This window comes from Pituophis catenifer, unplaced genomic scaffold, assembly GCF_029215685.1.
Source record: "Pituophis catenifer annectens isolate HBS135680 unplaced genomic scaffold, rPitCat1.0.hap2 SCAF_1, whole genome shotgun sequence".
Lineage (NCBI taxonomy): Eukaryota > Metazoa > Chordata > Lepidosauria > Squamata > Colubridae > Pituophis > Pituophis catenifer.
In genome coordinates, this window is record NW_027256881.1 from 51469891 (window position 1) to 51485049 (window position 15159).

Consider the following 15159-nt stretch of genomic DNA (forward strand, 5'->3'; position numbering starts at 1 on the left):
TAGACACAACAAATACTGTTATACATTTTAAAAGCCACTTAATCACAATGATTCCTAAAATGCATTATTAAAAGTTCAAAGACAGTCAATGGTATTTAAAAACAAAAATAGGAACAAAGTAGAAGCAGACACAGCATTTAAAGCATCCTAGAAACATGTGAATTATGAAAAGCCCAACTAGAAAAGAAGTTTGAGCTTTCTTGAGATGCTCAATCCCAATACTGAAAGTCACCACTAATAGGGCATGTATAGTTCTCCTAGCTCCACTATTCAGTACAGATTTTGCTTAAAAGTAGTCTCAGAATCATTTGACTGCAATATAATAGAACACTGGCTGCAAACTCTGGAGTGTTAACCCTCCGCCAATTCTTACAAAACTTGGCATACTCCTTATTTTTCAGAGGCTGCAAAAGCTGCACAAAATCAGGCTCCAAAGCTGGTTCAATAACAAAGGCCTTGTGTGACTTGGAGTTGCACTTGAAGGTAAGTAGTATTCCCCAAGGAGGCTTTGTGAATGTCAAAGTACTGGTACTGCTAGAGATGATGTCAACCACTGGACCTCTGCTTCAGGCTGCACTGAGTACCGTTATACAGGGGTTGCCTGAGGGTGCATTCCTTCGGAGGCCTGGTGTGAGTTGGAAGGAGGCTTGCTTGCTTGCTTGCTTGCTTTATTATTTTTATATATATATATATATATATATATATATATATATATATATATATATATATATATATTTGTTTTCTCAGGTTTTCGCGGGTGTTTGTATGTAGGTCTTTGGTTATTTGGGTCTTCTCCCACGTAAAATTGGAAGTGTCTTGGCGACGTTTCGATGAAGTCTCATTCGTCATCTTCAGGCTGGTGTTCTCGGCTTCGTGCTTCCAGGAGCAATGTGAGATCTCACATTGTGAGATCTCATCCTATATATATATAGGATTTAGGTAGCCACCCACCTATTCTCAGTAACTCTGGGTGGTTTATCAACAATAAAAAAATATGGGCCTCCCGGAGACTGGACCACTCTGAGGCATCCCATGCTCCACTTAACGTGCCATGTAGTCTTAATGACTACAGCCGGGAGAGCCAGGATCATGACTCGTGAATGAAATGATCACATGGGTGCTTTGCTTAACAACTACTATGACTTATACCCCAAATCTGGGCTCAATTGTTGTTTTGAGGACTCTGTAATTATGTAAGTCCCACAATTGGCTTGACCAAGATTAAAAAACAAAACAAAGAACCTCCCAGTGCATACATTTGTCTTCAGAATTATAAATACATATTTTAAACAAGTTATTGTTACTACTAATGGCTCATGTAAGCAATCATACTTACAGGATGTTCAGTGTCGGTATCAGAAGTATCCAAGCTGGTCTCTGAATCACTTTTGGAAAGAGAGAATTAAAAATAAAGCGTCTCATATACAGTCATTTTTTTTAAAAAAAAAGCAGAACCATTTGCATGACATTTCCGTTAAATCAACTATGGTCTATTCAAAAAGGTGCAATTTATTTGCTCCAGCATGTTATTCACAGTATATTAGTGTAACCCTTCTCTTTCAGGGATCAGCTGCAATAGTTCCTAGTTTTTCATGCCTAAGGAAGGAATAACAGTACTACATAGCAGAAAATTAAACTTTTACTAAGATGTAGTACTGTGTAAATTTTCTATAATTAAGCTCGATTCATCATTTTCCCTTTTTTCCAAATATTATTGGCCTTCAGTTCTATGTATTTCTATTCTATATTAACTTTTTGCTAATTCATGTATTTTGTTACTGAATGTAGGATTAGAAAGAACACAAGTGCATATATAATGATAGCCACAGTTACTCCAAACTTAAAAAATTAATTATATCAATGCTTACATAAAAATAAAGGAAGGGAATGTATTTTTAACTACCTAATATTTGCTTGCAAAGTGCATAGGACTATATTTGCACTAGATTACCAAAAACTGTTTGGAAAGTCACTATGTATTTGATGAAGTAGATTGTGTCTTAACGAGATATACATGATAATAAATTTGTTAATTTTTAAAGTGACATAACGCTATTTGGAATTTTTTTTATTGTGGTGATTGCAACTTACTTTTCATCCCTTTTTGCTTTCTTTGTGAAATATTCATCTTCTACAATGGCTAAATCTGTAGATTTTATCTCATCTTTGATTATCCCAATAACTACAAAAAACAAAAAAAACAACCAGATAAATCAATAATAACAATAGCTTCCTCGTGTGAAACAAGAATCAGATTATATTCTGTACAGAATGCAACCAACAGCCAGAAATGCTAGACAGATTGGAGTGTTCAAAGATATTGTTCTTAAATTAAGACCACAATCTAAAATATTAAACCTAGCTGGTTCTCACAAGACCAAGTATATATACACCTTCTTTTGTTCCCTAAAATACTTTAGATTAACTTATATAAACTAGCTTTCATGGCATAATTTCCCTTCAAATATAATATTAATAAACATACCTTTCTCAACCTGTATTCTAAAGGCATTTCTTTTTCTTCGTCCATAATCAGCACTGAAAATCAATTTTAAAAACCTCAATGAATATTTTTTTGGTATACCTCATTTTCAATGTAGAAGCCTAGTGCAAGCATCATAAGGAAAAGTAGCCTAATGCATAATTACCAATGTCAAAGTAAAAAAATAAAACCAAGAAACACATTGAAATACACATGTTCGATATTAGAATAAATATATTATATTGTGTAAATTATCCAGATTTGTAATCTGCAGTTTCTGCATGAAGAAGTTAGACTAATCCTAATACTAATCCTATGTTGAAAGAACGTATGAGGAACAAAAGACAATGCATGAATCAGTATATAAACATGGTATAGCAAATAATTAAGGTTAGGGTTTTTGTTCTATTTCCTTTTCTTTTATTTCATGCTTCTAATTTGTTTTGCTTGTTATTTATTCTTTTATGTGCTTTGTATATTATGTTTGCGTATTTCTGTATTGATTTCATTCTTGCACACACACAATACAATAGAGAAGATAATGTTAAGCCCTGAGGCTCAAACACATACTATTACAAGTTTACCGTATTTTTTGGAGTAGAAGACGCACCTTTTTCCCCCCCCTAAAAGAGGGTGAAAATTTGGGTGCGTCTTATACACTGAATGTAGCTCCACCCAGCCTCTGAAATTGAAGTTTCAGAGGCTGAAAAAAGCCTCTGAAAGGGAGGTTTCAAAGGCTGAAAAAAAAGCAAGGCGCAGAGCTCACAACCAACGAACCTGTTGCTAAAGTTCACCTCTGGGAACAGCTGATTGGGGGTATTCCGGGAGGCCATCCATCACTAATCAGCTTTTTTCTTATTTCCCTCCCCAAAAACTAAGGTGTGTCTTATAGTCCGAAAAATACGGTAATTATTATGCCATTTATTATTATACATGTACTACTCTATGCCCTTTCATAGAAAATGTAAAGTACTAAATCTCTTACTACTCACCTATATATTTTCTGTAGTTCTGCTGCTAGAATTTCAGTGTTAACATACTGGCCACATTTATTACTGCTTAGATACTGTAATAAATATAGCTAAGTTAGTATATTTAAAGATACATACAATTCCTTTACAATATGCAAAAATAGTATTAGAATAAAATCGTATGTGAACAATTTAAAATAGAGGCATCTATTTCTTCATTACTGCAGTTATCTATATTGGTTTTTTAAAACAAAGAGATTAAAGTAGAATCTTTACCAGATTCCTATTTAGCAGATTTTGATCGCAACAGATCAAGTTTTTGTCCAGATATCATTCCATAATAATGGACAATTAAATGTATATTAATTTTGCAGCGTCATGAAAAGTGACTTATGATCATTTTTCATTTACAACCATCGTAGCATTTCTGTGGTCACATGATCAAAATTCAGATGCTTGGCAACTGATTCATTTATGACGGTTACAGTGTCTGGGGGTCATGTGATTCCCTTTTGCAACCTTCTGACAAGCAAAGTTAATGTGGAAACTAGTTTCACTTAACAACTGTTACTAATTTACCAACTGCAGTGATTCACTTAACTGTGGCAAGAAAAGTTGTAAAATAGGTCAAAACTCACTTAACAAATGTTTTACTTAGCAACCGAAATTCTGGGCTCAATTATGATTGTAAATTGAGGATTACCTGTAAATCTAGTGAAGGATGGCCATATTGATGTTTAATTTTCTTTTCATATCACTGAGCTCTCTAAGTGAGCAAACTAGTGGAATTTGGCAAGACAGGCAAGTGAACAAAGGAAGAGTAGGATGAACAGAGTGGAAGAATCAAGGCAGGAGACTCTGCTGATTGAATGGTTCTGCTGATTGTTTCCTAGGAGTTCTGCAGTCTAGATTTGGTTGCTTTATAACCAGTGAGCAATTATGACTGTCACAGGTCCCTTGGTCCTGGATCACTTTTGACAGTCAATAGAAAATCTGGCAGTAAAATTGCAAGTCAGGGTTATATGATATCTAAACAACAAGCAACAAGCATTAGTGAGGTTGTAACTCCATCAGGGTCAGGTAAGATCTCATTTAATAACCATGTCACTTAGCAATGGAGTTGCCAATCCCAACTGTAGGAAGACCACCTGTATTATGTCTATGTTTACATGATACACTTTGTCTTCTCCCCTAAAAACTCCTCTATTTACAATCATCCATTTAATGACTATTTGATGTTACAACAGCACTGAAAAAAGTGACTTATGACAGTTTTCACTTACAACCTTTGTAGCATCCCCATGGTCATGTGATCAAAAATCAGCCGCTTGGCAACTAGCTTATATTTATTATGGTCGTAGTGTCCTGGGGTCATGTGATCACCTTCTGAGAAGCAAAGTCAATTGGGGTGCCAGATTCACTTAACTCTTGCAAGGTTGTAAAATGGGGTAAAACTCACTTAACAAATGTTTCACTTGCCATCATAAATTTTGGGCTCAATTATGATCATAAATCAAAGATTACCTGTATAGCATAGATAGGGTTCATTTACTTAAGGGATTCTCTCCTCTAAACTTCCTTCCAGTGGAGTTGGCTTCAGGTTCTTTCGATTAAACAATGCCATGTTTTGGGAACCCAGAAGTACACCTCTGTCGCACTGTTTGCCCTCTGGGATGACCGTGTGTGTGTGTGATTGTGTGTGTGTGTGTGTGTGTGTGTGTGTGTGACGGCATTTAAGGCTTGGCTCTTTGCCCAAATCTTTAACGCGGATGGACATGATCTCCCTTTTGAGGAGTGTGTGTGTGTGTGTGTGTGTGTGTGTGTGTGTGTGGTCATCCTTCCTCTTTTTTTATAACTATATTATTTTGTGAACCGCCAACAGTCATTGGGTGTCGGACGGTGTATAAATTAAACTAACAGTTACAGTCACGATTCTTCATTTCGTGTCCTAAGCCCGCTAGGAAAAAGAAGATGGGATTCAACCGCAACCGGCCTCTTATAGAAGGGCGGCTGCACATCATGACAGAGCCAAATAGGAACGGAACAAGAACGGCGAAATCACCTGTTTAACTCGCTGTTTCAGTCTAGGGTCCCCTCCAAAAGGGTGATTTCCTCCCCGATTCCGCATCGCAGCTTCCCACGTGCAAATTCCTCCCTTCTTTCAGGCAAAGTTTTTCCGGACTAAAATAGGACCCCAGCTAAGGCTGTCTTTAAAAAGCCTAAATGTATTGGCACGGAGAGGTTTTCCAGGCCGTCCCACTAAATAGTGAACTATGGTTACCTAGGAGATAAACTGTTAAGTTTCAGTACAGCAGGGAAAGAAAGGCACAGAAGGTACTTCATTCATATTTCTACATAGGCACTTTTTTAGACGCCTAAACCGGAGTCTAAGTCACGGAAGTCCATGTTTCGTAGTTCTCTCGGGTGTTCTTGTCAATTTTACCCCTAATTTCTTTGGGTTTTCGACAGGACGGGCGCTTCCTTTTAGACGCCTAAAGTGGGACTTCAAATCCCAGCGTGCCGTGGGAAGAAATATTTCCCAAATAAATGTATAATAGGGGCAAATCAGAGGAACTCGAAAGAAGAGGCGGAAGCGCTGCTCCGGCAGCCGCGACCAGGCTTAGAGAGGCGGGGCGCTGTACGGTGGCCGAGAGGGCGGCAGTTTCCGCAGCGCGATGGAGTCGATGGTGTTCATATTTTCGCTCATTGATTGCTGCGCCCTGATTTTCCTTTCCGTTTACTTTGTATCCTCTTCGTTTATTTGGGCGGGGTGGGGGTGGGGTGGTCCGGGAGCCGGAGAGCGCTGGCGATCGGCTCGTTTCTCTGGTCTGCAGTTGAGAGGACCGGCCGAGGCGGGGGCGTTAATGGCGGTCTGGCTGGGGCAGGTGCGGCGGTGTAAAGGGTGAGGGGGCCCAGCAGCAACAAGCGCTGGTTGGGGAAAGCGAGGGAGAAGCGGCTTTTCGAGTTAGCGTGAGCCTTAGGAGGCGCGCTTGGAAGAAAGGTTGGGCGTGTCGGGAGGGTTAGAGGAATTGAAGGCATGATGGCCAAGTGAAGGTGAAGCAGGAGGATCCATCGCCAAGCCAAGACGGACTCTTAAAAGCATGTTTTCGCTGTGTCCGGAACCTGCCCAGGTCGGGCGTGGCGTGTCCTGTTCTTACTTAGCTAGATAGATTGTCAAAAACACAACTGCACCGGTCTTTTATAAATCCCCATCCCCTAACTATGTTTTTGCATGGGGTTGATTATATGTTGTCGGGGTCTTGTAGGAGCAGTTTGGGATGCCTTGTATTCTGCATTGGTTGCAGTGGCCAAGATTGGCTGCAGAAGAAAGATACAATTGCTTCATTCTCTTTTGATAAGTTGTTCACTAGATTGATTGTCACTACCATTCAACTTTTGGGTTACGTTCTGTTTGGTTATGGTAAAAAGCCTGGTTCCTGCTTTAAATGTAAGACTTATTTTCAGTATATATAATAAATACCCTCCCGTCTTAAAGTTTGCATAAAACTCCTATGATTGTGATATTGCGTAATGCATTATTTGTAGTATAAAGCTGCTTGTTGTCGATTCTGTTCAGTGATGATAATTTTTAGTTTTCCACTTGAAACCACGTATTTCCAAAAATTGGCATCTGTTGTCCTGATTGTGGAAGATTAATTTATGTGGATTATGTAGAATTGCAATGAAGTTTCCCAATACTTATAGATGTGTGCTTAAAATTAAATCAGTACATGATGATCTTTATCATTCTATTATATATACACTTCAGTGGCTATTTCATATAGGATATAAGGGACAGTTTTTTAAACATGTACTTTAGATACCTTTGCAAGCACTTAAGTTATTGTGAAAAGTATAAAACTTTTTTATGTTGTCGTTGGAGGACTGCATTTTCTAAAAGAAGCTCTTCATCAGATATTTTAATTTCATGAATAAAATTTTGCTAGTTTCTTTAGGAATTAGAAGATTTTGTAAAACTTTAAAAAGCAACAAAAGGTTGCTTGTGTATGTGTATATATATGTGTATTTCTCTTTAGCCAGGTTCTTCCTATGTAAACCAAGATTTTTATGCAGCCCTAGTTGAGTGAAATCACAATCCACTAGTTTCTAGGCTTTTTTCAGGCAGCCAGCAAGCACCCTGTTGCCCATTGGGTACTTGCTGGCTGCCTGAAAAAAGCCTAGAGACTAGTAGATTGTGATTTCACTGAACTAGGGCTGCATAAAAATCTTGGTTTACGTAGGAAGAACCTGGCTAAAGAGAAATATACATAAAGCCTACGGAAAGGAAAGAAAAAAAATACTGTACCTTTACAGGGAGGATACATGGGATGAGGGTGTGGCTAACTGATGAGGACTTATAAGTCCGAAATAGATCTATCTTAGTCTCCTTAGTCTCCCAATAGGCAGCAGAGTTGTTTGCTGGCTGCCAAGAAAAAAAGCCTAGAAACTAGTGGATTGTGATTTCACGGAACTAGGGCTGCATAAAAATCTTGGTTTATGTAGGAAGAACCTGGCTAAAGAGAAATACACATAAAGCCTACGAAAAGGAAAGAAAACAAACAAATATATATACATATACATATTTCTCTTTAGCCAGGTTCTTCCTACGTAAACCAAGATTTTTCTGCAGCCCTAGTTCAGCCCTGAACTAGGGCTGCAGAAAAATCTTGGTTTATGTAGGAAGAACCTGGCTAAAGAGAAATACACATAAAGACCTACGAAATATATATATATGTAGTCCTCAACTTATGACCACAATGGAGCCCAAAATTTATGCTGCTAAGTGAGAATTTTTTTAAAGTGAGTTTTGTCCCCATCGTATGACTTTTCTTGCCACGTTTGTTAAGTGAATCACTGCAGTTAAATTAGTAACATGGTTGTTAAATGAATCTGGTTTCCTCATTGACTTTACTTGTCAGGTCACAAAAGGGAATCACATGACCCTGAGACATTACAACTGTCATAGATATGAGTCAGTTATGTATATCACATGACCATGGGGATGCTGCAACGGTCATAAGTGTGAAAAATGGTCATAAGTCACTTCTTTCAGTGTTGTTGTAACTTTGGTCACTTCACTAAGTGAACTGTTGTAAGTCGGGGACTACCTGTATATCATATACCTGTATATCATATAGCAAAATTTGATATGTCAAAATACAGAGTGCATCATTTCATATGTGAGGTGTAATACTATATATACTATATAATACTAGAATATTATAGTATTACTTTATAATATTACAAATGCAGTCCTAAGATGCATTAACACAGGGATAAAATAAATATAATGTGAAATGTTAGTAGGTGAAGTAATTTAGCAGTAAGGAAAAATTTCCTGACAGAATGATTAATCAGTGGAACAACTTGCTTCCAGAAGTGATTGGTGTCCAACAATGGAGGTTTTTAACAAGAGACTGGAAAGCCATTTGTCTGAAATGGTACAGAGTCTCTTGCTTGATCAGGGGGTTGGACTAGAAGACCTCCAAAGTCCCTTCCAGCTCTATTCTGTTAAATAAGTCTTACATCAGTCAACTTTGATCTTATGCAGTGTATGTATTGTTGGTGGCTTGTGTTAGGATATTCCAAAATTTAAAAGGATATCTCTGCTGTTGAGATGTATGTATGTATGTATGTATGTATGTATGTATGTATGTATGTATGTAAAAAGTTAAAATCTCGGGTGTTTTCCTGCATCATTAAAATTATATATACATATACATACATACATACATACATACATACATACATACATACATACATGAAAACCATAGTTTCTTATGCAATTGGATGAAGATGATAAGCCTATCTGCATATTATGCCACATTTTTATGACTGTCCAGTCCAAATTTTGGTCTGAAGTTTAAACCTTAGGAATTTTGATTTGCTTTCAACAGATGTTATTTTAAACAATGAGTATCAAACTGGATTCAAATTGTCCTTGTTAGATTTTAAATAGCTCAAGTTCTCCAAATTCAGACATTAGAAAACTCTGGTTACTTTAAAACTTGAAGCAAATGTTTTAACTTTTTACTGTACAGCCAGGTGGTAATTGGCTCCCTAGTGCAAATCTAAGTATAGTTATCTATAAACCCCTGTATGGCATAAAGCCTGGATATCAGAGGAACCATTTATCTTCAATTGTTTCTGCCCATAAAGTATGTTCTGGCAGCATGGGTGCAGTCCAGCTCCCCTCTAGTAAGGGGACTGAGGAAGTCGCAGCCCCCACCTTCTGAAATAGCAGCCCCTCCGTGATAAGGACGGCATCCTCTCAAGGTTCTGCCTGGAAAGTTCTTAAAATCTGTCTGGCTTAATGTGTTAAGGTGGGGGTTTTCCTTTGTGTCATTTTTAGATATTATAGTCCAGGCTGTTTGCATGGTTTTAGATTCCCCCCCCCATTTTTATGAGGGAGATTGGTTTTATACCCTGTCCAGAGTCCATTGGAGTTGGGTGACTATAATAAACTAAAATAAATACATGATAAAAAGGAGGAAGGAGAATTTGAACTCAAATATTCCTATTGATAATAATAGGAAACTATCTTAGTGGGGGAGGGGCAACATCTGAATCAAATCAGTAAGTGACTGTGCTTGTGCGCCAGCAGAAGTTCTACCTTACTTACTCAAATTTTAACGTGGTTATAAAGAACCAAATTCACAAAACAAGCTGCTTTGGGAACTAATGAGTGATCAATATGTCCCAGCTACATCTATATTGTGCACAGGGTGGATTAAAATCAATGATTTTTTAAAAAAAAATCAAAAAAATCAGATTTTTTAAATTTAAATCGGATTTTTTTTATTTTTATCGAATTTATTTTAATAAAAAACTTTTGGGGTAAAAATCTATTGTAAGATAGTTTTCTATTTAAGATACATAAATAATTTAGTTTATTCAGCATGAAATGGAGCTTAGTTATGTAGCATGAGGCTGTATATTCTGCAACACTGGGACTATTGGTGAGTCAACAGTGGGTCAAAGGAGTAGCAGAGATGACAGTTGCTCTTTAAAAATTATGATTTAAATCGAGTTGATTTAAATCAAGCCTTTTTACTAGTGATTTAAATCATGATTTAAATTGTGATTTAAATCAACTCGATTTAAATCAATTCCACCCTGATTGTGCATGTTATAGTTTGGAGTTTGGATGGCATTGGGCAAAGTCACTAACACAGTTAACGGGTATGGATTCTGGTGTTGTCTATATCTTTTGCAAAATGCTTTCCTTCTTCTGGAAGTCCTAAGCTGGAGGCCCGTTTGCTGAGTTTTATATAAAATCTCCTTAGGTTGCCATTTACAATTTGTCCAAATAGTTTAATTCTTACCTAGAAAGGGCAGGGGTATAGCTGACATAATAGTTGTTCTTATCTTGATCATCAGATAATTACACTATCAGATTTGGAATGTGACTACATTAATGCCAGATCTTGCTGCTCAAAACTAAATAAAGTAAGTTGTTTTTCTTTTTCTCTTTATTTTTTTAAAATGTTAATACAATAATGTGGTAAATGTTGTAAATTTTTACAAATGTACTATTGACCTCAACTCTTAAGATGTATGTTTGCAGAGAATGACTTCTATGTTGGTTACTTATCTGAGGAATATTTTAGTTTTCTCCAGGGGGCTCCATTTCGTTTAGTAAGTAGAATATGCAAACCAACATAGCCCAATCATAGGTTCTTTGGGGACATTGGCAATCCCTATTTCTAGGCATATAAGATTATATATAAGCTGTAGTTCTGTTACCATCTGAGAGTAACTACTGTTATACACAGTAGGATTGGCAGGCATAGGACTACCCTGATAGTTGGAAAGTATATTGTGATTATATGTAATTCATAAACACACTAAAGAGTGCTTTGGACTGATGTCTTTCTAGAGCAGTAGTAAACTTATATTCTTCAGAGATTTTGAATTAACCCATCAGCCTCACTACCAAAATATTGTGAACTTGCAGTTCAAAATTATATCATTAGTTTGTTTCAAAATTATATCAAAAAGTTTTCAAAAATAATCTCCTTTCTACAGGTGGTCCTTGACTGACAACCATTCGTTTAGTGACTGTTCTAAATTATAATGGCACTAAAATAGTGACTTGCAACCTGTCCTTGATTTTAGAACTGTTGCAGCATCCTCAGTCATGATTAAAATTTGGGCACTGGGCAACTGGCATGTACTTATAATAATGGCAGAGTCCTGGGGTAATGTGATTGCCATTTGCAACATTCCCAGCTGGATTCCAAACAAAGTCAATAGGGAAAGCCAGACTTGCTTAACAACTGCACAGTTTGTTTAACAACCATGGCAAAAAGTTCTAAAAAGTTACTTGACGGCTTTCCTTGGTCTTAAATCAAGGACTACCTGTATTGTTAATTCAGAGAGGAACCACAGTGAACCTAGAATTGCTTCCTTAATATAGTTTTTTTAATACAAAAAAACATGAATTATTGTTGTGGGGAAGAATGTTCATCATGGAGGCCTAATGCTAGAATCTGGATTGCCTACATGAGTCTCAGACACTTGTATTTATTCTTTGTATTATATTTTTTTCCTTCAGTGTTTCATACACTACATTTCCCTTTCTTTGCTGAATGCTTATTATGTGTAGTCTTCTCCTCTTGCAGCATCTCAGTATTTTATGTGTAGCTTGCTTGCAGAATATATTCTTTTGTTCTTGCCTTCTTATTAACAAGTTTATTGTCAGTCACCTTTGAGTTGTCTAGAATAAGACTTTTTTAATAAACTATTTTATTTAACAACCTGCCATGGATTAGAATCTATTGCTACATATGTCAAATGTATATACTTACCCTTTTTATAGTACCATCTTGATGCAAGAATTCAAATTGATGGGCAGCAAATTCTTAATCATGAAAAATAAATCTAATTTGAAAATTAGGTTGAAATATATAAACCTGGTACTAGCATTTTGGTTTACCCAGAAGTGTTGAATATATAGGATTTAACTCAAGACTGTTGCTTGCTGATATTCCTTATTGATCATATTAGATATGCTGATCAGGTTCTCATAAATAATATTCCAAATATTCTGATGGTATCCTAGAAAATAATCCATAATTTGCAAATTGCACTTGCAATTTATATCTGAACCATCCACTAGAGATCAATTACTGATTCTTTTTAATCAAATAAGAGTTTTGCAGCCCTTGTCAGCTTGCAGGTAGAAGATTCCTGCTGAATCTTTATAAAGGTTTTTACTTTACTGTTTTAAAAATCTTTCTAGTGGGTGATCCCTGAATTGATTGGCCATACCATTGTCACTGTATTAATGCTTATTTCACTGCACTGGTTCATCTTCCTCCTCAACTTTCCTGTGGCAACGTGGAACATATACAGGTAAGACCTTTGATGGCTTAAGAATTGCATGATGTTGTTCATATTTTTTCCTCTCTTAATGAACAAGCATTTTTATAAACTCTGCCTTGTTCCATAATTTATTACTCCAGCCATGTTAGCAGGAAGTGATAGAAATGTAATATTACTTTTCCTGTCTCTCTCAGCTCAACCTTGTTCATAGGGTGGTTTTGGATGTAAAAATAAAAGGCTTCTGGAAGGCAGGATATAAATCTAACAAAGTACGTATCTTGAATGTTCACAGGGCATGAGCCACTACTTTTGGAATTTTATCAACTTTGCTTTCTCCTAAAGGAAAAAAGGAGAAAGTTTAATTCCCTTTTAAGATTTTCTGCTTGCAAATTACAGCCCATGCTTCAATTTTGCCTCTAATAAGTGTACTTATTTTTATTTTTTCAATTTTGGCAACACTTCTAATTTAGGATGCATATAAGATGCATAAGGTCTCATATACATAGCTACATAATAATGCTTGAGACTGTAACACTTTTGAAGCAAATCAAGGTGCTGGTAATTTCTTTGGATGTGGATTTCCTGGAAGAAGAAAAATGCAATATTTCTGCTTTGAATTGACTTTGGGCTGAGTCATTTTTATATTTAGTAAGCAAATAAAAAGCATAGAATATTGTTTTAAGTATCTCAAGTTTTTTATGCATATATTTATTTCTAATGCAATACACTGAATAGAAAATGTCAGTGATTTAAATGTAGAATTTTAAAGTTTAATAAGTTAAATATTTTAACAAATGATATGCTAATGAGCTCACCATTTCTAAACAGTGCCCAAGCTTTTAAAGATGACTTAAGATTGATTGAAAGCTGCATGCAAATTTTAACATGGCAAATTCAGGCATTCATATTTATTGGAGAAAACACGCGCTGGCATATCCGATTTGAAATGTCTTTTGATTAATGACAGTAATGCATCTCCACTGCACAAGGGCATTTGTTTGTCCTGCTATTTACAGCTTCAGAGGCTTGACAGACAGCATTTGAGTAATGCTAGGAGCTCAAAACTGAATCATTTTTCACTCTTCTGAAACCCATATGCAACACTTTTAAATGTTATGTATTGTTTGAAAGAACTCAAACCACCAATTCAGTTTCATTTTGTTTTGCATGTTTTATCTTTTTTGATATGGAGATCATTAATCTATTGGGCTGGAGCAGAGTTGGTACTGAAACAATTTTCTTGAAACCATTTTAGGTATATCATGGTTCCCAGTGGAAACATGGGAGTATTTGACCCTACAGAAATCCACAACAGAGGGCAGCTAAAATCACACATGAAGGAGGCCATGATAAAGCTTGGTTTTCATCTCCTTTGTTTCTTCATGTATCTTTACAGGTAAGTTTCAAGGCTTGCATCTTGAGGTTAGTAAAGCTATTCTTAAGATTCCTACTAGAATAGTCTGTTATAATTTTAATGTGGTTTAATTCTTTGGAAGAGCCTTAGTGGAAGCAATGTTATTCATCATAAAATATCCCAAACTGTTCTACACTTGACTTTGTTTATGCCACATTTTCTGCCTCTGATGGGGATACTATTTTAAACTAGGAAATCTAATTGATTATATGCCACTTTACTTCAAATAGGAACTGTAGTTCCATAGATCTTGGATTTGTTAAAAATACGCTTTTCTGTCCCCTCAGAAGCATTGAGTTTTGCTGACATAATTGCAGAGAGCAATCATGTTTATTTCAAGCTCTACACCTTTTGACATGGTCTTTTTTCACTCTTTATAGTATGATCCTGTCTTTAATAAATGACTGAAACGTGGCCAAATGAAGTATTATGGTTGCCAAATTGATGTTACTCCATTGAAATACTATGAAGCCACGAGCAACTCTCAAGAAAATCGACCAGTGTCATGCAGTATATTTTTTCCTCTTTGAACAAAACATATTTTTGCTGTATTTTTAACATATAAAATATTTTAGAAACTACAATACTATGTTTTTGCAACTATTGTTTTGTTTTTATTCAAATCCATTTTCTTACTGTATTTAATTCTTATGTAAAGATTATGCAAGAATACTGGTTACCCAATGGAGCAAATTCACTTATTACAGTGAAGCAGCAGCTATAACCATTACATTGAAGAAGATTTTTATTATATAAAAGGAAGCTTACCAGAGACAAATGACCAATGTTTTCTTTCGTAGAGGCAACATTTTAAATATGGTTCACTTTTGTGTTTTTTAAACTGAAGGCTGAAATATGTTCAGTGTATATATGAGGTGTTTAAGAAAGTACTTCACGAAATATTGTAGCACCTATGTGGGACCTATGAATATATGTATTCATAGTTTGCCTGTATTATAATGGCA

At 36.1% G+C, this 15159-nt stretch overlaps 2 protein-coding genes across 6 annotated transcripts in view; one reads left to right on the forward strand and one right to left on the reverse strand.

The window, feature by feature from the left end:
- The window catches only part of NVL (nuclear VCP like), a 59900-nt gene extending 54280 nt beyond the window's left edge, over positions 1–5620 (reverse strand). For both annotated transcript variants that reach the window (XM_070949398.1, XM_070949388.1), the window contains exons 1-5: positions 5516–5620; positions 3475–3548; positions 2486–2538; positions 2092–2182; positions 1337–1385 (exon numbers count right to left, since the gene is read on the reverse strand). In XM_070949398.1, the coding sequence (XP_070805499.1) occupies positions 1337–1385; positions 2092–2182; positions 2486–2538; positions 3475–3548; positions 5516–5581 (333 nt within the window). In that variant the 5' untranslated portion in view covers positions 5582–5620. The remainder of the gene's footprint in view (positions 1–1336; positions 1386–2091; positions 2183–2485; positions 2539–3474; positions 3549–5515) is intronic.
- A 411-nt stretch (positions 5621–6031) lies between these two features.
- CNIH4 (cornichon family member 4) lies at positions 6032–14778 on the forward strand. Of its 4 annotated transcripts, none has more exons than XM_070949410.1 (5): positions 6032–6197; positions 10834–10902; positions 12698–12810; positions 14036–14176; positions 14575–14778. In XM_070949410.1, the coding sequence occupies exons 1-5, from the start codon at positions 6129–6131 to the stop codon at positions 14600–14602; spliced, it is 420 nt and encodes a 139-aa protein (XP_070805511.1). In that variant the 5' UTR covers positions 6032–6128; the 3' UTR covers positions 14603–14778. The 4 variants fall into 4 exon arrangements, with proteins under 4 accessions (XP_070805511.1, XP_070805539.1, XP_070805521.1 ...); XM_070949438.1 differs by having other exon boundaries at positions 6121–6197; positions 10850–10902; XM_070949420.1 differs by lacking the exon at positions 6032–6197 and adding an exon at positions 6385–6584.
- Positions 14779–15159: the final 381 nt, after the last annotated feature.

Coding starts and splice junctions, on each gene's coding strand:
- CNIH4 (XM_070949410.1), top strand. CDS start 6,129: ATGGAGTCGATGGTGTTCATATTTTCGCTCATTGATTGCTGCGCCCTG. Junction 10,903..12,697: donor GCTGCTCAAAACTAAATAAA/GTAAGTTGTTTT, acceptor AAATCTTTCTAG/TGGGTGATCCCTGAATTGAT. Junction 12,811..14,035: donor GCAACGTGGAACATATACAG/GTAAGACCTTTG, acceptor AAACCATTTTAG/GTATATCATGGTTCCCAGTG.